At 47.1% G+C, this 27,027-nt stretch overlaps 1 protein-coding gene and 1 long non-coding RNA gene across 4 annotated transcripts; one reads left to right on the plus strand and one right to left on the minus strand.

Annotated features, from left to right (window-relative positions):
• Nucleotides 1-17,800: 17,800 nt before the first annotated feature.
• Nucleotides 17,801-22,351, plus strand: LOC123136467 (putative respiratory burst oxidase homolog protein H). The gene is made up of 15 exons (XM_044555840.1): nucleotides 17,801-18,315; nucleotides 18,644-18,806; nucleotides 18,886-18,934; nucleotides 19,020-19,133; nucleotides 19,215-19,637; nucleotides 19,751-20,137; nucleotides 20,225-20,320; nucleotides 20,428-20,543; nucleotides 20,623-20,725; nucleotides 20,830-20,918; nucleotides 21,014-21,164; nucleotides 21,242-21,391; nucleotides 21,472-21,600; nucleotides 21,691-21,769; nucleotides 21,886-22,351. The coding sequence occupies exons 1-15, from the start codon at nucleotides 17,802-17,804 to the stop codon at nucleotides 21,993-21,995; spliced, it is 2,673 nt and encodes an 890-aa protein (XP_044411775.1). The 5' UTR covers nucleotide 17,801; the 3' UTR covers nucleotides 21,996-22,351.
• Nucleotides 20,281-22,858, minus strand: LOC123136472 (uncharacterized). Of its 3 annotated transcripts, none has more exons than XR_006467016.1 (3): nucleotides 22,693-22,858; nucleotides 21,496-21,804; nucleotides 20,281-21,140 (listed from the first exon to the last, which is right to left on the minus strand). It is a non-coding gene; the product is annotated as an uncharacterized lncRNA (long non-coding RNA). The 3 variants fall into 3 exon arrangements; XR_006467014.1 differs by having other exon boundaries at nucleotides 20,281-20,713; nucleotides 20,929-21,804; XR_006467013.1 differs by having other exon boundaries at nucleotides 20,281-21,804.
• Between the last annotated feature and the right edge of the window lie 4,169 nt (nucleotides 22,859-27,027).

Genomic DNA, 27,027 nt, shown 5'->3' on the forward strand with positions numbered 1-27,027 from the left:
GTCCCTCGTCCACCTCCCCAGATGAGGATCCGTCGTCCATCTTGCCGTCCCGCCGGTTCAGCCGCCCCGTCCTCCACCTCCAAGGAGCTGCTCTGACGATCACCTCGTCTATCGCGGCTGCTCCATCCCCACAGCGCCGCCTTAACCTGCTCCACCGGAACCGCAGCATCCTCACCGACTCCTCGTACGAAGCCGAGGCCTACTCGGCGCCACCAAAGAGGTTGTACACTCATCGCATCGCACCTTCTCCTTAACTCGACCTCCCGGCGCCGACGGTGCTCCATCCCGCACCCCCATGGAGCAGCTACTTTGAAGTCGGCTCCGCGGGCAACATCTCCATGGCGGCTCTCCCCCAGTGCGAGGCCCCTTTGACGGCGGTGTCCATACCAGCCGGATCTGCTGCTGCTGCTCCGGCTCTCGCTCGCTCGCTCGTGCCGCTGCTGCTGCTCCGGCTCTCGCTTGATCGCTCGCTCGCCCAGCTGCTGCTACTGCTCTCCCCATCGCTCGTGCTACTGCTCTGCCCCGATTAAGCCACACTTCAGTCGACTGAATCGACTTTTGGGTCAGTCGATTTTCAGGGGTTGGGGGGCTCGCTGGAGTTAAGGAAGAACCACCCGCAGCGGGGACGGGGGCTCGCCGGAGAGGTACCCCACTATCTATCTTAGGGTTCAGGGTGGGGGCGGGGGGCCTAGAGGGCTGGCCGGGGCGGCGGTGGCGAGTTGTTTCGGGGCAGCGAGGCGGCGTTGGGGCTGGCGGTTCGGCCGGTGGTGGCTGGCGGCTCAGGGGGGTGCAGGTTGAAGATGAACTGCAGGCCCTCCCTAAACTACATGTCAAGTGCCTCTCTGCTACCATTGCGTTCAGTTTCGACAGTAGCATTCAGATTCCACAGTAAATTTCAGTTTCGACAGTTAAGTTCAGAGTCAACAGTTTTTACCTCATCTGTTGTAGTCAGGTGGTTTTTGGTGATGTTAATTTTACATCCATTTTACATCATCTATTGGAGATGCTATTAGAATCCCACTTGAGATTGACGATGTCTGTCTTGTGCTGCTTCAGCCTTGACGTCTTACGGCTCACCGGAGCTGCTCCAACGACAGAACGATCCATCACAACAGAGCAGTGCCCTGGACGCCGTCTACAGATTCCTCAGATCTTCCTCCACACCTCCGACAGCCACCTCTGCCTCAACTGCTTCAGCGACCAACCCAATGATGCTGAGGTCGACACGGCTACGGCAAAGAGGTTGTACACTTGTTGCATCACTTATTACTATACATTCACGTCGATCCATTAGGGCTATTTTGGTTCAACGGAAAAACATAGCAATAGGGAATTTTCCAATGGCACTCTACTATTCAATTATTCATGCATTTTGTTGAAAGGAATGAAGCAAAACATCCACCTGGACCTACTTTTCAAAATCCTATGCATGAAAACAAGACCAAGTGCATTAGTGCCAGAATAACATTCTAACTGTACACGCTTTCATATGGTTTCACTTTATTTTGGCCATGTTTCTTTGCATTCCTCTGCTCTTCCAATTCCTGTAAACCAAACACCCAAGTTGACAGAAATCCTGTGTTTACAAATGCTCTGTTTACCATGTGCATTTTCCTATCCTATTCCGGTGTTTTTCCTATCCCTGCGTTTTAAGAATCATGCAAGCCAAATGAGCCCTTACAGAATTACTTCAGTTACAGGTACGTGTCGAAGGGAACTTTGTGTGGTTTGTCCTGCTCCTGCCGCGACGTCGTCCACCTCACCTGAGCTGCTCCATCGACAGAAGCATCCACCAAACCAGACATCACGACTCCTGACCGTCTTTCGCCGCCTCAGATCTCCTTCCCTGCCGCCGGCACCCACCCCAACGGCATCACCATCATCGACTCAGCAGATGAACCTGAGGAGTACACGGGTCCACAAGAGAGGTCGCACTCTTTTGTTTCTGCTTATGTTATGCATTGCTTAAACTTACCTGCTACTTTATCGTCCTGTTCAGCTCTTGGACTCCCAAGTCAGGTCCAAATTAATGTTCAAACTTGAGTTCTAAATTAGTTGTGGGGCACATATCGAGGCAGCAATGAATAGTATGTCTGTCTAATATCTGGTTCACCTAGGGTATGCCTATGTTGTTCATCTTGGGTGGGAAACAAATAGTAAAGCAATCATCATCTGTCTTTTTATTAATTTAAAGCAATCATCAGCCTGCTATCATTATTTTTGGATCCATCCACTGGTTGTTACCATCACTCTAAATTTCTGCATGCTCTCCTTACATAATCTCACCATATTTTTTCGTATGCATGTCAGATATTGTACACAGTCATGCTGAACATGTAGAGAAAAAGAGAAGAGTTTTGCGCGGCAATACAATGTCATGCAGACATCGCTCCATGGTGGGTTCAATGGCAAACCCTCCCCACCCCTCTCCAGATTGTAATCCAGAGGAAGATATCTGTTCTGAGGCGGATTCAGACGCCGCTGACCACTCCTATTTACCCCCCAAGGTGTTTGCTCTACCTTGGCATGATGATGTTAGTCATATCATGCATATGTTGCCTTGCAGTGCCTACTTTTGACATCATATATGTCATCTGCTTAGTTTAGACATGTTCTGTAATGCCACCTGTTTAGTTTCTATATCATATATGGGAATTATGCAGTCTCATGTCTTTTAGCCAGCCATAATATATGTGAAATGTGCAATGCCATCCTGTTTAACCAGGCATCATATATTTGAATGATATCTTGCCCATCCTTTTCTTCATTACATTTCCATTTGTCGACAATGTTTGTACATTAAACTACTCTTCCTGTGAATCAGCCATTTGGGTGGGAGATGGAAAAATCTGGAGTGAAAACAAGGCCTTCAGAGCAGACAGTGCTACCTGTCGAAGCAGATCTCTTGTTGGGTCCCGATAGCTCCTCAGAGATGGATTCAGAGACAGATGACCAGTCCTATTCCCCCACTGAGGTGTATGCTCTAACTTGGCACGGTTATACTGCTCATATCATGCATACGGTGTCTTGCATTGCATAGTTTAGACATCATATACACAATATTCAACACCATGTTCTTAGTTCAGACATCATATCGAATGCCCTCTGTTTAGCATATAAATCACATATGTGAATTAAATGATGCGATCCTGATTACTTAGATAACATGTAGGTGAATTATGTCATGCGATCCTGTTTAGTTATTCATCATATCTTTGAATTATGTTATGCTATGCTATCCAGTTTAGATAGACATCATATATGTGAAATTATGTCATGCTATCCATTTTAGTTAAACAATATACATGTCAACTATTTCATGCCCTCTTTTTTCCACACTATCTATTGCATCTGTCTCTCATACAATGTCTGTACATTCAACTATGTTTCCTGTTTATCAGCCATTTGAATTGGAGCGGGTGATGCCAGTATCTAGCGGAATAAAAACACGGTCTTCAAATAAAACAGTGCTACCTCTTGGTGGAGATAGCACCCCGGTTGTACATGCACAAGAACCAGCCCTACCACACATAACCCAAACTCTCGCAGATTGTACCCCTACTGCGATGGACAGAGAACCAGCTTCACCCAATCTAACCCCAACCCCAGCCGATAGTAACCCAGTTCCTGTTGACACAGCACCATCTCCACCACAGAGCTCCCAAACAAGAGCAGTTAGTAAGGCAGCTCCAGTGCCCAAAGGGCCAGTACTATCACGGCGAACCCCAACTCCACCAGTTAGTACGCCTATTCCTGTGGAGGAAGCACAACCAGCTAGTCGTAGTTTAGCATCTATCGCATTTGATGTTGTTAAATCGTATGTGCGTATCTTCCCATCTTGGAAATATTATACTGAAGATGAAGGAAAATGCCAGTTGCAGGTGTTTGTCCAGGAGTTATGTGTAAGTAATGTTATTCATGGCAATTACTTTGCTTCGTCCCATACATCCTACCTCCATGATGGTTATAATACAGCAAATTTTCCCATTTTTCTCTATAGAGAAGGACCGATTTGGAAACTCAGGATGAGGTAACCTGTGCTAATACCTCTGCTATCTTCAAGAATGCTTGGTGGCAGTATCGGAATTACCTGAAGAAAACGTACTTCACCGGCAAAGAAACTCATCAAATTCCCTTACGTTCTCCTGAGACACATTTACTGGACGATGACTGGGAACGCCTTGTTCTGTACTGGTCCCGAACCAAGAATGTGGTAAGGTCTATGAGCTCATTTTCTATTTTTAAGTATTATATTCTTGCGTCTTACTGTACTCTGTTCATGTAGAACAAGTGCCTAAACCTGAAGAACAACTGTTCTAATTTAAGATTCCATTGCTATCATAGTTCAAAAAAGCGCTAGGCGTTAATTGTGCGTTTTGCCACCGCCTTGCGCTTTACTGACCAAAGCGCATGCTTATGCGCAGTTATGCACAGATTAAGCGTAGTTATGCGCAATGCGTTTTGCCAACGCCTAGAGCCTAGGCGCGCTTAAGCGCTCGCTTAGGCGCGCCTTTTTTAACTATGATTGCTTTGCTCTTGTATCACTGTATTTACTGATACAAACTTATTTTTAAATTGAAGGATCCAATCGAAACTCCAATGGCACAGCAGGTATGTTCACGCATGTTTCTTTAACAGGTTTGCTCTTATCAATAGCTCTTTTGATTTCAATTTCAATTGTGTATACAGTTGACTTTCATATCATGCACATTACTAGCATCACAACAGAGCCAATAGTGTTGTTGTACATGTAGACCCGTGGTACCCATCTGAAATCTTGTTGTGCCGTGTAGTTTCCCACGCTTTGTATTCTTTCACTGCTGCTTTGTCTTGAACTGATATGATTTGAACCGTGTCTCTATTTTGATTTGGCAAGACAATGCAGTGACCATAGGACATAGATATATGTTTGTTTGATGCTTTTATTATGTACTAGTACTTGGCAATAGAAGACTTGGTAGTTTAATCCTGTCCACCTTACTAATGAACTGGTTCACCGAAATGAGTTTCATATACTAGTACATGCTAAACTTGTTATGTGTCTGCTTGTTTCTTCTTTTAGAATGCTGACAGAATATTGGGGAAGAGTGCCTTATTAAGCAATGGTAAAGGAAGTAATGCAGATAAGGTTCAGGATAGTGACACATCCTTGTTGGTCTCCAACAAAGCTGATAAAACAGCTAAGGAAGACTATCTTGAAGACAGCGAGACAACCCCAAAGTCCTGTCTTGGTTTAGTGTTCGAGTTACTGGCCACTACCGCTTGCACAAGCTATTCAAACTCACTGTCTGAATCAGTTCGGTTTCTTGAGTCTCAACTACAAGCTGAAAGACATCGATCAGCTGTGCTGCGACAAGAAGCGGAAGGACTGCGGAAGTCCCTGGAGCATTCAGATGCATACTTTCTGGTGCAACAGCAAGCGTTGGAGGATTTTAGCGCCAAACAGGACAAAGCTAATCAGCTTGCTAAGCTTATTGCCAGCATGGTGGATACTCAGGATAATGTTTCTTGAGCTCTTCTGAAGTTGTTTCAGTTATGCTCTTGTTTTGCTGCCGCGTTTATTTGCACTGGTGGCCAATTTTGACGGCCAGTGTATGTAATATGCTGCTTTGTTCCCTATATTTGCACTGGTGGCGAACTTTGATGCCCAGTGGATGTAATATGTGTAATAGCGGTAATAGGCTAGCGTTAATTGCTTGCTTATTTATTTCCTTATTGTCTTGTTTAGTTGTTTGCTTGTAGTCACTGCAGTTCTTTTTCTGTGTTTTTCTAGTGGCCACAATAGCCTATTTTTGGTAACTAGGCCAAAATAATCATGGCAACACACGGACTGTTGTAACCATGGGCCTCTTGCAGGCCATATGATCCATGGGCCTTCTTTCGGCCGTAGGATCCATTGGCCTTCTATACGGGCCGTAGGATCCATTGGCCTTCTATATGGGCCTTAGGGTCCATGGGCCTTCTACGGGCCATACGACCCATGGGCCTTCTACGGGCCGTAGATCCATGGGCCTCATACGGGCCGTAGATCCATGGGCCTTCTACGGGGCGTATCATCATTTCGCCAATCATGGGTCGTACAATTCATGGACCATAATGGCCGTTAATATACCGTATTTGATAACTCTATGAAAACAGCCCAACGGGTTTTTTTGACATGAAAACGGCCCAACGTATTATAACGACGGGCTGAATTTGGCCCACAAGCAGAAAATGACAATAACGGGCCGTATGTAACCGAATGCTGCAAATGAGCCCAAGAATCAATGGGCCCTGAGAAGGCCGAAAGATAACTTGGGCTGGAAATGGCCCAATAGAATAATGGGCCATTAATGTGTATAAAGTGATACACTGTCCATTACGGGCCAGTTTCACCACGGGCCGTTAATGGGCCAAGAGTTACAAAGGGCCTCATATGGGCCGAAAGAAGTCATGGGCCACACATGGGCCGGAAGTTAAAACAGGCTGGAATCATATTGGACGGCCCAGATGACGCTACTGGGCCTAATTCGGATAGGGCGTAACGGGCCCTGGGTTAGCGGGCTGTAAATGGGCTATATGCGAACATGTCGTTAACAGGCTTTCCGTGGGCCGTCCCGCCACCTTTTGACCAAGTCAAACTGGCCGGCCTTTTCACAGGAATGGGCCTCTGTTGGGCCGTGCCACGTGTCGCCGTATCATAGGCGCCTTCGGTCCAATGAGCGGATGACATCTGTCCCAACGGTGAGCCGACACGTGTTTCCTCCAGCCAATGATGATTTTACACGTGGAAAATCCCCATTGGTCGGGGTTGTTAACGGGTTATCGGATCGAAAACCCGACCCGATAGCTTAACGGTGTTCCGTTACGGTGGATGCCACGTGTCGGTCACCCTTGACGAAAGCACTTCTATGACGTGCGATTTATCGTCATGGAAGTGGACACTTCCGTGATGATAATTTTGGTAATGTCATGGAACACTTCTACGACAGCACAGGTATGACTATCTTGATTCTGCCATAAAATCGTCATGGATGTACATGCATGACAAAAAAACGCGACCTACTGTGACAAACACGTATCATCACGGAAGTGTATTTTTTTGTAGTGTTCATGGTCAGCAAGAATCTGAACAACGGGTCGTACTACCTTATCGATGTTTGAGAGCACAAAGACTCACGCAAATCGGAGGAGGAGAACCGCCGACCGTGGAATATAGCTCATCTTTGGTCGTACTACACCTGAGCCACACGCTCCTACTATCTATATATTTTTGACAATGTACATATTATGATCAATAAATAAACCGGCATCCTTGCTAAAGCGGGGCCTCTGCCGTTTTCATCTTATATGTCTTTTTGGTTACTTGGGGGGCTTCTGCTTATAAAGCGGCGTTCTAATTGTCCATTAAACCGCCTTATCAAGCCATATAAAAAAAGCTTGGGAGCTTCACACCCAAGGGACCAAAGAGAGTCTGTTGCCATGCACAGCTCAAACATAGGTACCCACTGAGCACAGGTCACAATGTTACCTGGGGGCTCTTTGTGCACAGCAACAAAGAGTTTGAAAGGACCCTTGTAATAGGCTATCAAGCCAGGCTTGGAAGCCAGGTGTATTCACCTAAAACCCCGGGTTAACCTGCCTTCATCAAGTAAGCCACTCCGTCCAGGTAATTCTGGTATGACCCGCCGAACGTTTGACAAGTCAATCTTATACAGACCCTGAACTTGTCAAAGTTAAAACGGCAATTGGTTAATGTGAGGTCCATCTTAAAAGGCTTTGTAAAATGGTTTAACTCAGTGGCCTGGCAGCCCATGTAAAGCCTCGAATTTGGGCCTGGCAGCCCTTGAAAAGCCTCGACTACAAGTTTTTCATTTGCTTTTATTCGTCAAAGTTTTTCTCCTTTCATAAAGTTTTTGAGGTAAACCGACGTCTATTGACCTGGCCTGACTATAAGTTATCAATATAACCCGGTGTTTGTTAATCCGGCGTGGCTTTCAACTATTAGTTGTTAGTACACAACTAATCTTAAACCGGTGCTTATTAACCCGGTCTGGCATTGGCTATAAGTCGCCAGGATGATCATCCGGTGTTTATCATAACCCGGCATGGCTTATTATAAACCAGCACAACATGGTGGGAGTTATCAACACTCAAGTTTTGGGTTACCACCCTTACTACAAAAAGTTGGTAAACCAACGATGTGATTCAATATCACAGGTATGATATATTTCATATTTCATTGTTTTACAGCCTTGGTTATAGAACTCTGGCTTTATATTACATATCATAACCCGTCCGGCGGTAAACCGCCAGGGCAATTTTAAGTTTGTCACATGCAGAAAACAAGATTGCATAAAACTGTTAAAGATCATAAGCAGAATTGCATATCATGACAGATTGACAGTCTCAGGAAAGTAGCTATGCACGATGGCATAGCAGACCAAGTGTTTCAAGCTACCTTATTACAAGGCGTTTTAACTGCCCAAAAGGATAACTGTTTCTCATACAGAGGACAGTGTGCAGACGATAAACCGATTTCCGAATTATGATTCTTCTTCAGCCTGATGTGAAGGTTGCGAATCATCCTGCGCCGGTTCAACCTCCGCCTCCCCACTCAGTGGCTGGAAGTCAATGGTTGCCCAGTCAATTCCAGACAAAGCTCGGAAGACAGCTTCATCACTTATAAGATCTGACGGTTCAACATCAGGGGCATAAGTATGCTTACGGATTGGAGGGATTAGATTTTGGGCTTCATAAACCGACGCATCGATCCGTCTGTTGTCTGCATCATAGATGGACCGGTGGAAAGACAAATCAGTCTCTTCGGCCAGTTTACTTGCAAGCGGGCACATCTCCTTTGTCAAAGCTTTAAGGGCATCATTGTCAAATTCCGACCCATCTTCTTTTTGACTAGGATAGCCATTTCCAATGTCTTCCGGATCAAGATCAGCTGTCCAAGCCTTAGCCCAAGTCAGTGCAGACAAAGCGCCAGCCCTTGCAGCAGATCTCTTCACTTCTTCTAGCTGGGCAGGTGTCATGGATAGCTTGGCTAATGTATCCTTTATTAAAGTTGGCGGCGGTTTATTGTACGAAGCAGTGCATATGACTCGTTGAGCGCCGGTATATAACTGCTCTATCAAGGTATAGGCAGCCTTTAGTTTCTTGCGTATATCTGAGCCGAGATGGGCGACACGGCTACCTGCAATGGTTACAATATTATTGTTAAACCAGCGGTTTCAAGGATGATTAAGTACGGTTCACTACAAGGACATTTACCAGAAATGGCAGAAGTCATAGCTTTGATTTGCCGCTTTAGACCAGTCAGTTCTTCTGCCACCGGTTTAAGGGCCGCTTCAGCATCCTCCGCCCGCTTCAGCAAAGTGGCTTTTTCAGTCTCCCAGTCTGCTCGCTCGCCTATGAAGCCATCCTTCAATTGCTCCATGGCTGTTAAAGCGCCCTTCAACTCATCTTTGGCCTTTGAAGTTTCGGCTTGCTGGGACTTGATATTTTCCTGAAGATCGGTGATTTGGGAATCTTTGTTGGTCAAGTCAGCCTGCAAAAGACAGACAATAAGTTGGTGATACTTTTTTCAAAGTCCCAAGCACATAACAAGTTATACACTTGGAACTTGGGGGCTAATGCGGATTGCTTTTTTCTCAAATGATATTTTAAGTCCCAAGCATACAACAAGATATACTTGGCACTTGGGGGCTCATGCATATCAGATCAATTCAAGGTTATCAAGTTTTACTGCATGAACCGGATCATGTTAATGACTGAAAGGAATTCTGATGTATAAACCAGACTATCCTAAAGGTATAAACCAGTCTATAGGGGCTACACAAGCAAAACCCAATTTTCTCCTACTACAAGTCCCGATTCACATTCATATTGATGAACCGGCCCTTGGGGGCTACTACAGTTGATAATTGAAGCAGGAAATAAGGAAAACGAAGTTATTCAAAGGAACAAATATTTACCTCATATCGCTCTTTCATCAGGTTTACTAAATCAGCTTCATAATCACGGCTGGTATACAGACGGTTTAGATATCCAGAGTGAATATCCTGAGCAGAGAGGTGGGCATAGCTTGACAAATCTGTTTTCCACTTGCCCTTGTCTACAGCAGAAAATTCTTCTTTGGCACTGTGCTTTGATAAAGCGACAGGGTTGCCAGGAGCAGTATGGCCAAAGCCGGTAATTACAACATCATCCGTCGTGCCAGCAACAGTCTTGTCTGGGCTTGGCGGTTTAGCAGATGTTCTTGCTGGGCTTGGGGGATCGGCAGCTGGGCTTGGCGGGTCAGCAGACTGGCTTGTTGGATTTACTTCTGGCGGTTCAACAATAGTATCCTGACCCTGAGGCACCGGATCATCCAGAGTAATATCAGCATTTTTGGCCAAAAGCTTCTGAGGACCTCTCCGGTTCAATGGCCGGGTTATCGTCCGCTGGCGTAGTCAGCTTGGCTTTCTTACCAAGTCTGGCTTTGGCACTAAAAAGAATCAACACAGAGGTTAGTACAACAAACCAGTGCAAGGCATAAATAATTAAGCATAGTATGCCTACCCAGGGACGGTCTTGAGTGGGGGCATCTGTGTGGTTGATGAATCGCCGGAGGATGAATGGGAAGTTCCCTGATAATTTGAACCAGACGGATTAAGAGGATATCGGAAGTAACCCGCCTTGGGATAAAGTGTATTAGAACTACAAGAGACCTCTTGACGACGCTTTCGAACCGGGGAATATGGTAAACCGAAAGAGGTAACCACTTGACCACTGTGTCGGGTTGTGCGGCGAGCTTCTTGCTGTTGTGTCTTCAAAGAAAAGTGCGGATCCAAATGTGCAAGAGGGTGTGAATATTTTACTTTCCGGACTGCTCGACGAAGTTTTGGTACTGGCACATGATTTGAGTCGGAAGATAGAACAATTACCTCTGCTTCGCCAGCGTGGCTAGCCTCCGCATCATCCTGATAATAATCATTGTCAATGAGGTGTATGAAAAAAGAACCAAGAGAATCTAGTTCTACCTCTGAGTCCGGGTCTTCAAGCTCTTCATCATTGGGCAAATCATAGGGTTCGGCTGTTTTCTTCTTCGCTGGCTTCTTTGTAGCCTTAGTCTTGATGCGGGGTGCTCTTGCCGGTTTATCCTGGGGCTTGGCCAGTTTATCTTTTGATTTCTTCTTCCAGAATGGATTGTCGCCCTGCACAGATGGAGAATAAATTATAAAAGGAATATTTAAGACAGGATGGATTACGGTAAAAATGAGGCAATTCTTACAGCTGGCGGTTTATTGGAAGTGCAGAAGGGACTAAGCCCTACTCGACTGCAGACAACTTCCGGTTCATTCAGTATTTTCTTAACAGCTTCAGTAACTTCATCCACTGTTAGCTGAATATCAATATGATGTTGAGGATCTTTCAAGTCCCCCGTGTACTCACACATTAAGCCGGGGCGCCGGCTTAAAGGCAGAATGCTCCAAGATATCCAGCAGCGGACAAAGTCAACACCTGTTAAACCGTTTGCCATAAAGGCTCTGAGTTTTGAGAGTTGTGGTGCATAGTTGGACCGTTCCTTGGTAGTCAGCCTCTGAGGGAACGGATGAGTATTGCTAAGACGGTGAGGGCGGTAACCCGGCAGAGGATTTTCGCCAGTTGGAGATGTGTCTTTACAATAAAACCAAGTCTGATTCCAGTCCTTAGGGTGACTATGAAGCTTGGCGTGAGGGAAACTGACATCTCTCCTCTTTTGAATTGCCATCCTACCAAGCTAAGTGTTGGGTCCATCTATGAATTCTGTGCGACGGTTCAAATAAAAGAAATCTCTGAACAATTCAACTGTGGGTTCTTCCTGAAGATAGGCCTCACAAAACACTTGGAAATCACAAATATTGGACACAGAGTTTGGTCCAATATCTTGAGCGTGGAGTTGGAAGCTGGCAAGCACATCGCGGAAATTTTTTGATCCGGGAGGGCTGAACCCGCGCTTCAGATGATCAGTAAAAACAATCACTTCGTCATTCTGAGGCTCAGGAGGATTTTCTAAACCAGAGACTCTCCAGTGGATGGTTCCCTTGCTCGCTAAAGCGCCAGTCACAACATACCCGGTCAGTTGCTCTTCAGTAACCCGGGAAGGGACCCAATTGCAAGCATAAAATGTTTTGGCCATTTGAATAGAAAGCTGGAAAAGAAGATCAAGGCCGGTTTACGGTTTTTGATTGATGCAGATAATCCGGTTTAAAGAAAGGAAAAACAAATTGAAACATATGCGCATGATAAGCCAGAATTTTATATTGACAATGAGTCGGCGGTTTAAAAAGAGGGCTAATGGTACCTAGCGGGTTATCATCTTCTAAAAAGTATAAACCGCCTACAATGGTGTGGAAGTTACAGATCTGAAAAATTCCTAAGTGTTGTACAAACAGATTTCACAGGTTGGTGTTATAATTTTGGATCTACCGCAGTTCTAAAAAGGAGATAAATTTTAAACCTAAAATCACGACAGCAGAGGAACACATATTCTTAGATGGGATCTTATGCAGAGAAAGGTATCTTCTGTGATTGGAAAGGGATGCTAAACTACTATTGCTCGCCTTTACTATCAGATTCAAATCAAACTACACGATCTAAAAGAAGAAAGTGAGGAACGGTGAAGAACGCTGATGAACAGCGGAAACCCTAATGCAGATTTGTTATATGAGAAGAGAAGTACTTACTGATGCTGCTGAACAGAGGAGGAGGTGTCGTGTTTCTCTGGTCAGATCAGGTTGATGCAGCGGCCGTTGGCGGTGCGGAAGCGAAGGTTGACGGCGGCGGCTGCGCTCGAAGCTCTGAGGCACGCGAGGAAGACGATGAGGCGAAGGGGCACGAAGGGGAAAGGAAAGAATGACCCTTAGCCATATTTATAAGGTTAAGGGATAAGTGACAGGCGCGGGAATCGAGGAACCCAAAAATGGATATCTGACACAGCTGTCGCCTCGGTTTTTGGAGGGTCATTAATTAAAAGGATGTATTTACAGGGTTTTTATATAGAGATGATGTCACGGTGATTTATTACAATCTTAAAAGATGACGTCATGGCGGTTTACCAAGTTCATATGGAAATGATGTCATGGCGATTTACAAGATTCTTTGAAGATCAAGGAGTTTTTCTAAGGATTGAAGATTGACATGAACAGGTTCAAATCAATCTGGGGCCTAATGTTGGGGATATAACTACTGAGTATAAACCGCCCAGGAGGGGCCGGGTTATGCTCATCCGTATTGAAGCCCATCAAGACAAGGAGTATGGCGCTTTATTATTGAAGCTTAGAGGCCTGGAGCCCAAGGGCGGATTAAGGCCCATAGACATAAACCGTCATGAATTATGTAACTTGTGTTGTAAGTTAGGGAAAGGTAGAAACCGAGTCGGGCACGTGTATGAGCCGGCCTCGATATTCTGTAAACCGTCGGGCGTCAACCTGTGTATATAAAGGGACGACCCAGTGGCGGTTCAGGGACAAGAAACAACAACTCGAGAGATAGGTAAAGCAGATTCGCTCCCTGCTCCTCGAGACCCCATCAATTCCACCACAACTAGATCGTAGGCTTTTACCTTCACCGCAAGGGGCCGAACCAGTATAAACTCCCCATGTCCTTTGTCCGGTTTAACCCCTTTAAGCTAATCTCGTTGCCATGGCTCCACGACTAAGTCCTCTCACTAGGACATCTGACGTGTTAATTCCACGACAAAGCCCGACCACCGCAGAAGAAAGAGAAAGGATGAAAGTCATTCCCTATGCCACAACCATAGGCTCTATATGTATGCCATGTTGTGTACCAGACCTGATGTGTGCCTTGCCATAAGTCTGGCAGGGAGGTACGAAAGTGATCCAGGAGTAGATCACTGGACAATGGTCAAGAACAACCTGGAGTACCTAAAAATGACTAAGGACATGTTTCTTGTTTATGGAGGTGACGAAGAGCTCGTCGTAAAGGGTTACCTCAATGCTAGTTTCGACACAGATCCAGATGACTCTAAGTCTCAAATCGGATACGTATTTATATTGAATGGTGTAGCGGTTAGTTGGTGCAGTTCTAAGCAGAGCGTTGTGGTGGGATCTACATGTGAAGCAGAGTATATAGCTGCTTTGGAAGCAGCGCAAGGAGTCTAGATGAAGGAGTTCATATCCAATCTGGGTGTAATATTTAGTGTATCGGATCCAATGACTGTCTTTTGTGCCAACACTGGAGCTATTGTCATTGCCAAGGAGCCCAGGTTTCACAAAAGAACCAAGCACATCAAGCGCCACTTCAACTCCATTCGTAATTATGTTAAGGATGGAGACATAGAACTTTGCAAAGTACATACCAATCAAAATGTGGCAGACCCGTTGACTAACCTCTTCCACGAGCGAAACATGATCAACACCAAGACTCCATGGGTGTTAGATTCATAACTATGTAATCTAGATTATTGACTCTAGTGCAAGTGGGAGACTGTTGGAAATATGCCCTAGAGGCAATAATAAATTGTTATTATCATATTTCCTTGTTCATGATAAAGGTTTATTATTCATGCTAGAATTGTATTGACTAGAAACTTAAATACAAGTGTGAATACATAAACAAATACTATGCCCCTACCGAGCCTCTACTAGACTAGCTCGTTGATCAAAGATGGTTAAGGTTTCCTAACCATGCAGACATGATTTGTCATTTGATAACGGGATCACATCATTAGGAGAATTATGTGATGGACAAGACCCAACCGTAAACTTCTCATTCGATCGTATCACTTGAGTTTATTGCTATAGCTTTCTTCATGTCAAGTATCTATTCCTAAGACCATGAGATCATGCAACTCCCAGATACCGGAGGACTACCTTGTGTGCTATCAAACATCACTTCGTAACTGGGTGATCATAAGATGCTCTACAGGTATCTCCGAAGGTGTCTATTGGGTTGGCATGGATCGAGACTGGGATTTGTCACTCCGTGTGACAGAGAGATATCTTTGGGCCCTATCGGTAATACAACATCGCAAAGAGCTTGCAAGCAATGTGGTTAATGAGTTAGTCATGAGATCTTGCATTACGAAACGAGAGAAGAGACTTGTCGGCAATGAGATTGAACTAGGTATGGAGATACTGATGACCGAATCTCGGGCAAGTAACATATCACCGGGCAAAGGGGATTGCATACGGGATTAACCGAATCCTTGACATCATGGTTCAACCGATAAAAGATCTTCGTGGAATATGTAGGAACCAATATGGGCATCCAGGCTCTGCTATCGGTTATGAACCGAAGAGGTGTCTCGGTCATGTCTACATGATTCTCGAACCCATAGGGTCCGCATGCTTAACGTTCGATAATACTAGAGTAATATTGGGATATGCATGTTGGTGACCGAATGTTGCTCGGAGTACCGGATGAGACCCTGGACGTCACGAGGTCCTCCAGAATGGTCCGAAGGTAAAGATTTATATATGAAAGTTGCTTTCAGGGTTCCGGAAAAAAGTTTCAGTATTTTTGGTATTGTACCGGGAAGCTTCCGGAAGGTTCTGGAAACTTCGGGATGAGTCTGGAAGTCCACCAAGGGTTCCACCATGTCCCAAGGGATAGCATGGGCTGAGGGGAGGCGCTCTGGTGTTATTGGGCCAGGCACACAAGTCCCTCTAGGCCCATGTGGCTTGGGAGAGGTGGAAAGTCCACCTGTGTATGGAAAGGAGCAGTCCAACTCCCCCCTTGGTGCGCCCCTAGGGCTTGGAGGGATGGCCACCATGCCCCTCCACCTATATATAGAGGGGAGGGGGTGCCCCCAATAGTACACACAAGCCCTTGGCCCCCCTCTCTCCCGTTACTTCGCAACTCCTCTGTCTTCGTTGTTTCGGTAGTGCTCGGCGTAGCCCTGTCAGAATCACTCCACCACCGTAACCATCACGCCGTTGTGTTGCAGGTGATGCCATATACTTCTCCTCCCTCGCTTGCTGGATCAAGGAGGAGGAGACGCCATCGAGCCGTACGTGTGCTGAACACGGAGGTGTCGTCCCTTCGGTACTTCATCGGTTTGGATCACGACTGGATCGTGACGAGTACGACTACATCAACCGCGTGATATACGCTTCCGCTTAACGGTCTACGAGGGTACGTAGACACACTCTCCCCTCTTGTTGCTATACTTCTCCTAGATAGATTTGGGTGTTCATAGGATTTATTTTTTTGAATTTCATGCTTCATTCCCCAACAGATGGCAGCGCTTCTTCTTTAGTTTGTCTTCCGATCTTTGATCGTCCTTGAGTTCGTCTGTCTGGACGTAGTCGATGAAGCTCTGACATAGATCCATGTCGTCTCCGTGGGGCGGTGATGTTAGGGGGTGGTGAGATTTGGTGTGAGGTGCTTCAGATCTATTTAAGAGTTCAATGACGATGGCTGCAGCTCCAGGGTGTTGTCCCTTAGGGGCACGCACACGAAGACTTCTCAACTGTCATTGAAAAGGTTAAGCCGACTCTGGTAAGGGAGCGACGACAATGACGCGTTGATGGCTCGTTCTAGCAGTGGTAGTGGTCACTCGGTGGTCTATGAAATGAGGTGCTTTGTACTTCTCGTGAATTTTTATAATAGATCTGAATTTTTTCACAAAAAAGTCTATGAAATGTATTTTCATATTATATAGTTCCCCCATTCCAAAATACTTGTCTGGTTTTTGTTGAAATTTAATTAAAATCATGATAAGTATTTTGAAACGAAGGGAACATAATTCCTATAGTAGATCTTTGAATATTTCCGGATATGTATATACACTTGATCAGATTTTACTAAGTTTATTGTGCAGCTTTTTCCCCCTCTCGAAAGGCGACTAGGGAAAGCCTTCTTCTCTTCGATCTTCGCCGTCGAGCCCGTGAATTCGCCTCCCCTCCGCCTGCCGCTCCGGCAGCTGGTGGCAGGGAGGGTATTCCTGGTGCTTCGGCTTAGATAGGTAGAGTTTTGGTTCTCGCAAGGGCGGCGTTCAGACGAATGGCGGTGCTTCTTCTTCGAGTCAGTCTTTCGGGCTCCGATCCTCCTCAAATTCGTTTGTCGGGACAGGTTAGACGGACCTCCGGCGTAGATTCCTGCCAGCTCTTCGGAGCAGCGAGGTTAGGGTTTCTCGTCATGCGTACACAATAGCGAAATTTGATATTAGGTTCTTCAGATCGATTCAAGAATTCAATGGCGATGACTACGGCTCCCGAACGCTGGTCCTTAGGGGCACGTGCACGAAGACTTCCCGGCTGTTATCGACATGGTTAGGCTGGCTCCGGTATGGGAGCGACGACAATGGCGCGTCGGCGGCTTGTTTTGGCAGCGGCAATGGTCGTTCGGTTGTCCATGAACCTCGATGTAATTTTTTTATTATGTTTGGGGTGCATTGTACATTCTGTGAATCTTTATAATAGATCTAATATTTTCGAAAAAAACATTTTACCAAGTTTGACAAAAATCCCAGAACTTTATTTTTTGGGACAGAGGGAGTACATTTTTTTTGAACTTTTCAGGAGTGTTTTGCTACTGGTTTGATTAATAGTATATACTACAGTACTTTCTTTGTAAACTATAATATACTAAGATCTTTTAGATCACTGTACGTCCAAAGGCTTTTTCCAAAACAAAAAAAAAAGTGGGGTGCGGCGCTTTTGGCAAATGGCACCTACCGGCACTCGCGTCGCACAGTCACGTCTGGCAGCGCAGCGCAGGGCAGGCTCGCGTGGACGGCACGCCACGGCCACAGGTGCCAGTGCCACGCTCTCATCTCAGGTCCAAGCAAAAGGAAGCCGGTCGGCCGGCCTTGCCGGGCGCACTGCATGCAGGTGCAACGGCTAAAATTGGCGCGACCCCTCTCCGCAACACGCGCCACAGTTCTCCTCGCTTTCTCCTCTCCTCCCCCCCTCGTCTCCCACCTTCCAAATTTACTACGCCCACCAGCGGCCTCGCATTGGGCTTGGGCGGTGGTGCCATCACCGGTGCAGCGCGCAATGGCGTCGTCGTCGGAGGGGTACGTGGACGTGCCGCTCGGCGGCGAGCATCAGCAGCCGCCGCCGCAGCCGCAGCCGCATCCGTACTCGGCGCCCACGATGAGGAAGCAGCCGTCGCGGCTGACGTCGGGGATGAAGCGGCTGGCCTCGAGGGTCACGTCCTTCCGCGTGCCCGACATGGGCCTCAGGCGGACGCACTCCAGCGCGCAGCCGGCGCTCAAGGGCCTCCGCTTCCTCGACAAGACCGCCGCCGGCAAGGACGGCTGGAAGTCCGTCGAGAAGCGCTTCGACGAGATGAGCGCCGACGGCCGCCTCCACCAGGACAACTTCGCCAAGTGCATCGGTACGTACGTGCGCGCGATCAGCCGACCGTCCTTTCTTGTTGCCTCCCGCTCCCGCAATCTCGATGCCCTCTGAATCTCTGATAGCTACTAGCTTGACGGTCCGGCAAAGCATGTCAGAATCCGTAGTGCTCTCTTTTCCAAAACATGTCAGACAGATTTTCAGGTTGGCCAGCAAAGCATTAGCCAGCCACATTGGTTGATCCGGGACGTAGTAATCGTTTATTTATCAGAGGATAATTAGCAAACGTATCACCTTGAAACTGAATCTTAGGCTGCACGAATGAGATCTCTGAATCTCTAAGCCCAGAACGGCTCTGCTTCTCACAGGCATGGCGGACTCCAAGGAGTTCGCAAGCGAGGTATTCGCGGCGATGGCGAGGAGAAGGAAGATCGACCCGGAGCAAGGACTCACCAAGGAGCAGCTCCACGAGTGCTGGGAGGAGATGTCTGACAACAACTTTGATGCACGGCTACGCATCTTTTTTGACATGTAATAAAGCTCTACCTTACCTTCTCTTGAGTGGCGATACCTCGCTGCCGGCGTCTTGATGAGTTTGTTTTGCAACCAGGTGCGACAAGAACGGCGATGGAAAGCTCACAGAAGAAGAGGTCAAGGAGGTCAGCAGCACGCCGTCTCCGGACCTGCCTGCCTGCCCTTCTCCACAAAGTCTATGAAATTTCAGGGTTTTCATTCCATGTGCAGATCATTGTGCTGAGCGCCGGGGCAAACAAGCTTGCCAAGCTGAAGAAACATGCCGCGACCTACGCCTCGCTCATCATGGAAGAGCTGGACCCTGATGCCCGCGGTTACATTGAGGTGCCAAGAAATGAAAACTTCTCTTCTTCTGATGCAGCACCAGCATGCTTACATATATGCTCATCTTCTGTCCTGATGCAGATTTGGCAGCTGGAGAAGCTACTCCGTAAGATGGTGATGGAAGAGGGGTCACAGGATCAGATGGACCAGGCGTCAACCAGCCTCGCCAAGACAATGGTTCCGTCCAGTCACCGGAGCCCAATGCAGAAACAGATTCATGAGACCGTCGACTTCATCCACGAGAACTGGAAGAGGATATGGTTCCTGACGCTGTGGGGGATCGCCAACATTGCCCTCTTCATATTCAAGTTCATACAGTACAGGAATCGGGCCGTCTTCGAGGTGATGGGCTACTGTGTCTGCATCGCCAAGGGTGCCGCTGAGACGACCAAGCTGAACATGGCCCTCATACTCCTCCCGGTGTGCCGAAACACATTGACAGCACTCCGATCGACTGCACTCAGTGCCGTCATACCATTTGACGACAACATAAACTTCCACAAGGTACATAGCCCTTTGTGCCATTTCCATTCCAGGACAATACAAGGAACATCTTACCGGCATCTGCAGCATGCAATGGACAGTACGCCCCCCTTTAACGATCGCAATGTATCCAGGTTATCGCGGTTGGAATTGCAATTGGAGCGGGTATGCATACGGTTGTTCACCTGACCTGCGACTTCCCAAGGCTGGTCTCCTGCCCAAGTGACAAGTTCCAGGAGAAGCTGGGGCCCTTCTTCAACTATGTTCAACCAACATGGGGAACTCTGTTGGCGAGCACTCCAGGGTGGACTGGTATCCTCCTGGTCCTCATAATGTCATTCTCCTTTACACTGGCGACACACTCCTTCAGGAGGAGCGTCGTGAAGCTGCCATCGCCATTCCACCACCTGGCTGGCTTCAATTCCTTCTGGTATGCCCACCACCTGCTGGTGGTTGCATATATCCTTCTGGTGATGCACTCCTACTACTTATTCCTCACCAAGCCGTGGTACAAGAAAACGGTATTGCTCTTGCTCGCAATTATGTTTGGCAAGAGTAGTTATGAATGTGCATAAATTGAAATTGTAACTTTGGATGTGCTTCTACAGGGATGGATGTACATAGCAGTTCCTGTTATCTTCTATGCCAGCGAGAGAGCCACCAGAAGAGTTCGTGAGAAGAATTATGGAGTGACTGTCATCAAGGTAAGCTATAGATTCTACAAGAATACCACATATAAGTTTCCTCAGTATACATTGTAAAGTGCAGGTACACAAGAGAGCTGGTAATTATGGTTCTATGTGTCATGCAGGCAGCAATTTACCCAGGAAATGTTCTCTCTCTTTACATGAAGAAGCCATCAAGTTTCAAATACAAAAGTGGGATGTACCTCTTTGTAAAATGCCCAGACGTTTCGCCTTTTGAATGGTACCATCCCATCATCCATATTTTCCAAGTAACGAGTTTTCCAAGGCTTTGGCTTCAAAATTTTCTTCAATGTTTGCAGGCATCCCTTCTCCATCACCTCTGCACCTGGGGACGACTACTTGAGTGTACATATCCGCACATTAGGTGACTGGACGACAGAACTAAGGAACCTATTTGGGAAGGTCAGTAGAAAAAGTGAGGAGGGAGCATAGAAGAAGTACAACTTGTGAGGAGCTTACACTCTATATTTTAGTTAACTGATGAAAAAGTATAATAATTCATGCAGGCCTGTGAAGAAGAAGTAAATTCCAAGAAGGCTACACTATCAAGACTTGAGACCACAGTCATAGCAGAAGGCGCGGAAGATAATACTAGGTGATTATACCTTAAGCTTACTTAAGGAATTGCTTGAGGATATGTATATTAGGCGATATTGCACTAACTTTGGTGACTTGGCTTTCTTTATTTAGATTTCCCAAGATCTTTGTTGATGGCCCTTTCGGCGCACCAGCTCAAAATTACAAGAAATACGACATCCTTTTTCTTATTGGCCTTGGAATCGGTGCAACTCCTTTCATCAGCATACTGAAGGATCTCCTGCACAACATAAAGTCTAATAATGTAACTCAGTCACTAAATGTTATTCCTCATACATGAGTGCAGATGCACAAAAGCCTAAAATGAATTGGATTCAACAGGAGCAGCAAAGCATGAATGACGAGGAGGCAGGCAGCAGCTTCAAGAGCAACGGGCCAAGCCGAGCTTACTTCTATTGGGTTACCAGGGAACAAGGCTCCTTTGAATGGTTCAAAGGTGTCATGAATGAAGTTGCTGAATGTGATAGCGATGTACTGCTCAACCGTAACTGCTTCAGTAAACAGCAACGTCCCACATAGTCCAGTTTTTAACTTAATCTCTTGCTGTACAGAATGCAATAGAGATGCACAACTACCTAACCAGTGTGTACGAGGAAGGAGATGCGAGGTCAGCTCTGATTGCCATGGTTCAATCGCTCCAACACGCAAAAAATGGTGTGGATATCGTCTCCGGCAGCAAGGTTTTTCTCCCTCCCTTCTCACTCCCTCTGTTACCTGCAATAAGATTCGATACGCCATGGTTGCTTCCTTTCCTGACCGCTGTTTCACAGATCCGGACACATTTTGCAAGGCCAAACTGGAGAAAGGTGTACTCTGATTTGGCAAATACCCACAAGAATGCTCGTATAGGCGAGTCACATTTGTTTTTGTTTTTTTGTGTGCACCTGATCAAAATTGAAGTGTCAGAATCCTACTTTATTACAAAGATATATATACTAAGATGGTGCTGCATAAATCTTCTGCAGGTGTTTTCTATTGTGGGTCTCCGACGCTTACAAAAACACTCAGGGAACTTGCAATAGAATTCAGCCACACGACAACAACACGGTTCCATTTCCACAAGGAGAACTTCTAACTTGTGAGGTCAGGCCAACAAAAATTTCGGTAGCATCGGGTAGCAGTTCTAGCTCTACAGGTGCCAGAGGGAGCTGGGGCATATATCGGTGTACAAACTATATGGAGTGAAAAGTATGTGGTGTTAGTTATAGCTGCTGCCGCACATAGATAGGAGGAGGAAAGCCATGTATTTATATTTTTCATTCATCAGTGAGACTGCTTCTTAGAATAATTCAGACCTTGAACAGGCGATTGGCTCGGTTCAAAATTGATAGGATTGAGTTTGGAGTTGGCTCAAAATTCAAATGAGCCATTTACTCATTTTGTTGAAACAAGATTACCCTCCGGGTCGGCTTCGTTTGCTTGATAAAAAAAGTTGTGTTGTAAACCAAGTAGGAGCATTTCTAGTCAATCTGCCCAATTTTTTTCAATTGTGAACGATGCTCCATTTCTTGGCTGGATATTTGGGAATAATCCCCTTTCCACGGATATAGCTAGCACCTTGCATTGCACACAAGCACATACTACTACATAGAGACGAAGAGGAATCCCTGGTTGCCGCAGGTCAATTCCGGGCGCCCAGAGGCGCGAGCCCTATCGTCGAGCAGCCGCAATGGAGCGGGGAGGGCAGCATCCAGGATGGGCAGTAAGAAGAGAAGAAGTACAGCCCAAGCATCCGTAGGGGGTAGGAAAGGGAGGAGGGTTCGGTGGCTGACCTTTGTTGCGGCAGAGGCACCGGCCGTGGCGGCGGCGGCGGCGGGAAGCGACCAAGATCTGACGAGAAAGCCGGGGGAAGCGCCGGCCACCGTTAGGGGCTTTTGCTTCCTATCAGGTACACCAGCTGTTTGATAAAATGCCAATATGGCAATATGGATAGACCAGTGAACCAGTGATGCAATGCAACAACACTCGAGCAAGCAATTTTTGCATGCATTTACAGTTGTAAGACATAGTTTGAGCCAAATACATGTGAAAATGTGGAATTTTGGGTCCTAGGACGCCTGTTCATAAGGTTTGAGCTAACCAGTTCCGGAACATATTCCACATACTATTAGGCACCTAGGCGGAGGCAGACTGAAAGCTACTCCCTCCGTTCCAAAATAGATGACTCAATTTTATACTAACTTTGAAGGAGTATATGAATCAGACGCCACATCAGAGAGATAAACAGCAAGAAAGAAAAAGATGTTGAATTATTTTCTCTTGATCTCCGAAACAACATTTTTACATTCCTACCAATTATATGTTACATAAAACCACATGAGAATCTTGATTCCAATCGACACTTTGGTCTTTCAAATGTGTTGTCTGCGAAAGATGGAGGATGTGTTTATCAGATCCACGTACATGAATTTGACTGTGAAAACATTGTTAATATTCAACCTCCGGCGAATATATAATAAATGTGTGCTAGGTTGATAGGGATCTATCTACGCACTAAATGTATCACATCCATTTATCAACAATCAAAACCCGTGGAACGGAATGTTCAAATGACTTGCCCTAAGGACCGATGCAACAAAACATCTTTCCTCTACACACTATTATACAAACTCGGGACTGAAGAGCTAAGGGCATCTCGAACGGTGACCCTCAACCCGCCCACATTCGTCTGGTCCACGTGATCCGGACATGTTGTGTCATCCAACATAGGCATGTATCGGGCGGTAGGGCGGTCCGGATGTAATTACTCCCGCAAATGGGAGACAAATGTGTGGGGCTTTTGTGAGCGTCCATACAGTACCCACACCCGCTTCTGACCGCTCTGCCCCACCCATCCCCCTGCCCGTGCGCATTCCCGCCCGTTGCCAGCTGCCCGCATCCATGCCGTTGTAGAGAGTGCTGCTCCACATTAAAGCAGGCCGAGAGTGGACGCGACCTCTCACTTGCTCTGCCATTGAAGCGGCGTGTAAAATGTAGGTTTGGGAAACTGCTCGACACCCTAAACGGGGTGTGGCTATCTCATTATATAGAGGTACCAAGGGATACAATACAACGTTACAATGTGTATACAGAGGCTACGTATATATACAGTCTAACGCCCTCCCTCATTCTTAACTATGGCATGAGGTACAAAGCAAGTTAAGATTGCGCCTACAGCCTACAAACTGTAGTTGTGGAAGAGGCTTCGTGAAGATGTCAGCAGGTTGATCCTTTGATGAGATGAACATGATACAAAGTAGCTTCTGTGCAATGCGTTCCCGAACAAAATGATAGTCAATCTCAATGTGCTTCGTTCAAGCATGGAACACCGGATTAGATGAAAGATACGTAGCACCGATGTTATCACACCACAGAACTGGAGGGCGAGATGGAGAGACTCTCAATTCCCTCAATAAAGACCGTACCCATATGATCTCAGCAGTCGCATCAGCAACCGCTTTGTACTCAGCCTCAGTACTACTGCGAGACACTGTTGCTTGCTTGCAAGCATTCCAGGTGATCAAGTTAGAACCCAGGAATACCGCATAAACCCCCCGTGGATCGCCTGTCATCAGGATTACCAGCCCAATCTGCATCTAAAAAAGCGGAGAGCTCACCGGACGGTGCAGGCTGAAGGAGCAAACCATAGGAGGCAGTAAGACAGATGTAACGCAAAATACACTTCACGGCTGACCAATGATATGTCCTGGGTGCATGAAGATACTGACACACGCGGTTAACTACATAGGAGATATCAGGCCTGGTAATAGTAAGGTATTGCAGACCACCAACGAGACTGCGATACTCAGTAGCATCATCAGGTGAAAGAGACTCTCCATCAAGAGCAGACAATCGATCAGTGGCAGACATCGGAGTGATAGCATGTTTGCATTTCAGCATTCCAGCACGACACAACAAGTCCAAGGAGTACTTCTTCTGAGTAAGAGTCAACCCAATAGAAGACCGTGAAACCTCCAGACCAAGGAAAAAATACAGAGCACCTAAGTCCTTGACAGCAAAATCACCACTCAGTGCAGTCACAAGACGACCAGCAGCAGCATCGGAGGAACTGATGAGAATGATACCATCAACATAAACCAGGAGATACATCGGTGACCTCAGTATGCTGAAGGAGAAACAGTGACGTGTCAGCAGTGGAGGGAGTAACCCAAGAGCTCGAAGAACGGAGCCGAGGCAGGCATGCCATGCGAGGAGCTTGTTTGAGTCCATATAGTGCCTTAACCAGACGACAGAGATGATGAGAACATGCAGGATCAACAAAACCAGGTGGCTGATACATATAAACCTCCTCCTCCAGAATTCCATGTAGGAAAGTGTTCTGCACATCGAGCTGACGAAGAAACCATCCTCGAGTAACAGCAAGAGACAGCAGCAAACGAATGGTAGTAGGCTTGATGACTGGATTGAACGTGTCTTCATAATCAAGACCATACCTCTGTTTGAAGCCCTTGGCAACTAGCCGTGCTTTGTAGCGTTCTATAGAACCATCAACATGTCTCTTGACTTTAAAAACTCACTTGGAATCAATGATATTGACGCCGGACACTGGAGGAACAAGTTGCCAAGTATCATTTTTCTGTAGAGCCTGAAATTCCTGTTCCATGGTAGCACGCCAATGAGGAATACTTAGTGCAGCCTGAAAGTGGCGAGGTTCTGCAATGGGATCAGCAGCAGTATGAGCCATGCAAGCAGCGAGCCATGCGACAGTCCCATCTTTGCATTCCTTCGGACAAAAAAATGCCAGATTGACTTCGTGTGCGAGGGCGCAAGGCGACAAGCAGGCTGTGCTGGCAACACCAAAGCAACAGGTGACGACGATGAGGCCGAGGCACCGACGAGCTCTCACCAGGACGCCCTAGCCGAGGGCGCTGCTCGCGATGTGTCCCCGGTGTTCGTTCATGTTCAATGTCGGAGACATGTTACTGGACGGGACGGATATCTACCACGTCCCTCAATGCGCCGTCCGTCCGTATGTCGCCATTAAGCAGGCTTGCCGACCAAGAAACCCACTCCGGCGGCGCGCGTTGATGCACTCGGACGCTTGGCCTCATCGGAATCCGCTATTTTGCGGCCACACCCGGCTAACTCCATGCCACAGCACAAGCCTCTCGATATCCTCCCTTGCACCGCATCCGCCATGACTGCAGGCGGCGAAGCTTTGTGGGAGAGCCTTTCCATGGAGTTGAAGTATGAGGTGGCCGCCCTTGCGGCCGCTTGACAAAGCTGCCATGCCAGGCGGATCGAGGTCGACTTGCCGGCCTGCTCGCCCGAGGTCTCCAACGACGAGGACGACCCCACCATGGAGACAGGCTCCAACGACACCGCCTCGGCACCCGTGCCTATGCACACCGGCGTCACCATGGAGCAGTCGCACTACAATGCCGCCATGGCAGCGGTGCAGCCTGCGTCGGCGCCTATGTCGGCGTTCCAGCAGGCGCAGGACAAACAACGACACAACATGCATGTTCCTCCTGGAGCAGCACTAGCTGACGGAGGGCTAAACCTATGGCGAGCGCATGAGCGAGGCGGCCATGGCAAACCCCAACTTCGTCGCGGAGTAGCGTGCCATCTACGATGCCGTCCGCATTGAAATGCCGCTCGCTAGGAAGCGGCCTCCGCGGAGGAGAACAATGCCAATCGCGCCTCCTACGCGCCGCCGACGAACTATCCCGTCGCTTGGTGGGACGACGACAGTGTGGGCGCCATCATTCCCATCATGGACCTCACGTCCACCAGTGCTGGACAAGGCACAAACTCCTCCGTGGATGTGTAGGGCACGGGAGACGGCAGGGCCTTGTGTCTCATGTGCGCCAGTCCGTCTCCCATGTTATACTCTTCCTCGCGGGAGACCGCACCTTCACTTCACCGGTCTTATCGCCGGTGCTCATGAAGATGGCAGAGGGAGGACGACAAGGGCTTGGACGCCGGATTCCGCCATAGGATAGGTTTAGGGTCGGGTCAGAACGGTTTTTTGTTCTAAATGCTTGAAATCTAATGAAAATCCATCGTGTTTGCATGAATATCATCCGGTTTGTATGAAATCCGCCGTGGTTGCACGAATTTCTTACGGCTGGTTCATAAAGTTGTTGAAATGTAGATGGCGGCCT

This window comes from Triticum aestivum, chromosome 1B (genome assembly GCF_018294505.1).
Source record: "Triticum aestivum cultivar Chinese Spring chromosome 1B, IWGSC CS RefSeq v2.1, whole genome shotgun sequence".
Taxonomy (NCBI): Eukaryota; Viridiplantae; Streptophyta; class Magnoliopsida; order Poales; family Poaceae; genus Triticum; species Triticum aestivum.

Bases quoted from the DNA above. Each gene is read 5' to 3' on its own strand.
- LOC123136467 (XM_044555840.1), top strand. From the start codon at position 17,802: ATGCAGGTGCAACGGCTAAAATTGGCGCGACCCCTCTCCGCAACACGC. The intron at 19,638-19,750 runs GTACATAGCCCT...CAATGTATCCAG, and splicing joins ACAACATAAACTTCCACAAG to GTTATCGCGGTTGGAATTGC. The intron at 21,770-21,885 runs GCGAGTCACATT...AATCTTCTGCAG, and splicing joins CCACAAGAATGCTCGTATAG to GTGTTTTCTATTGTGGGTCT.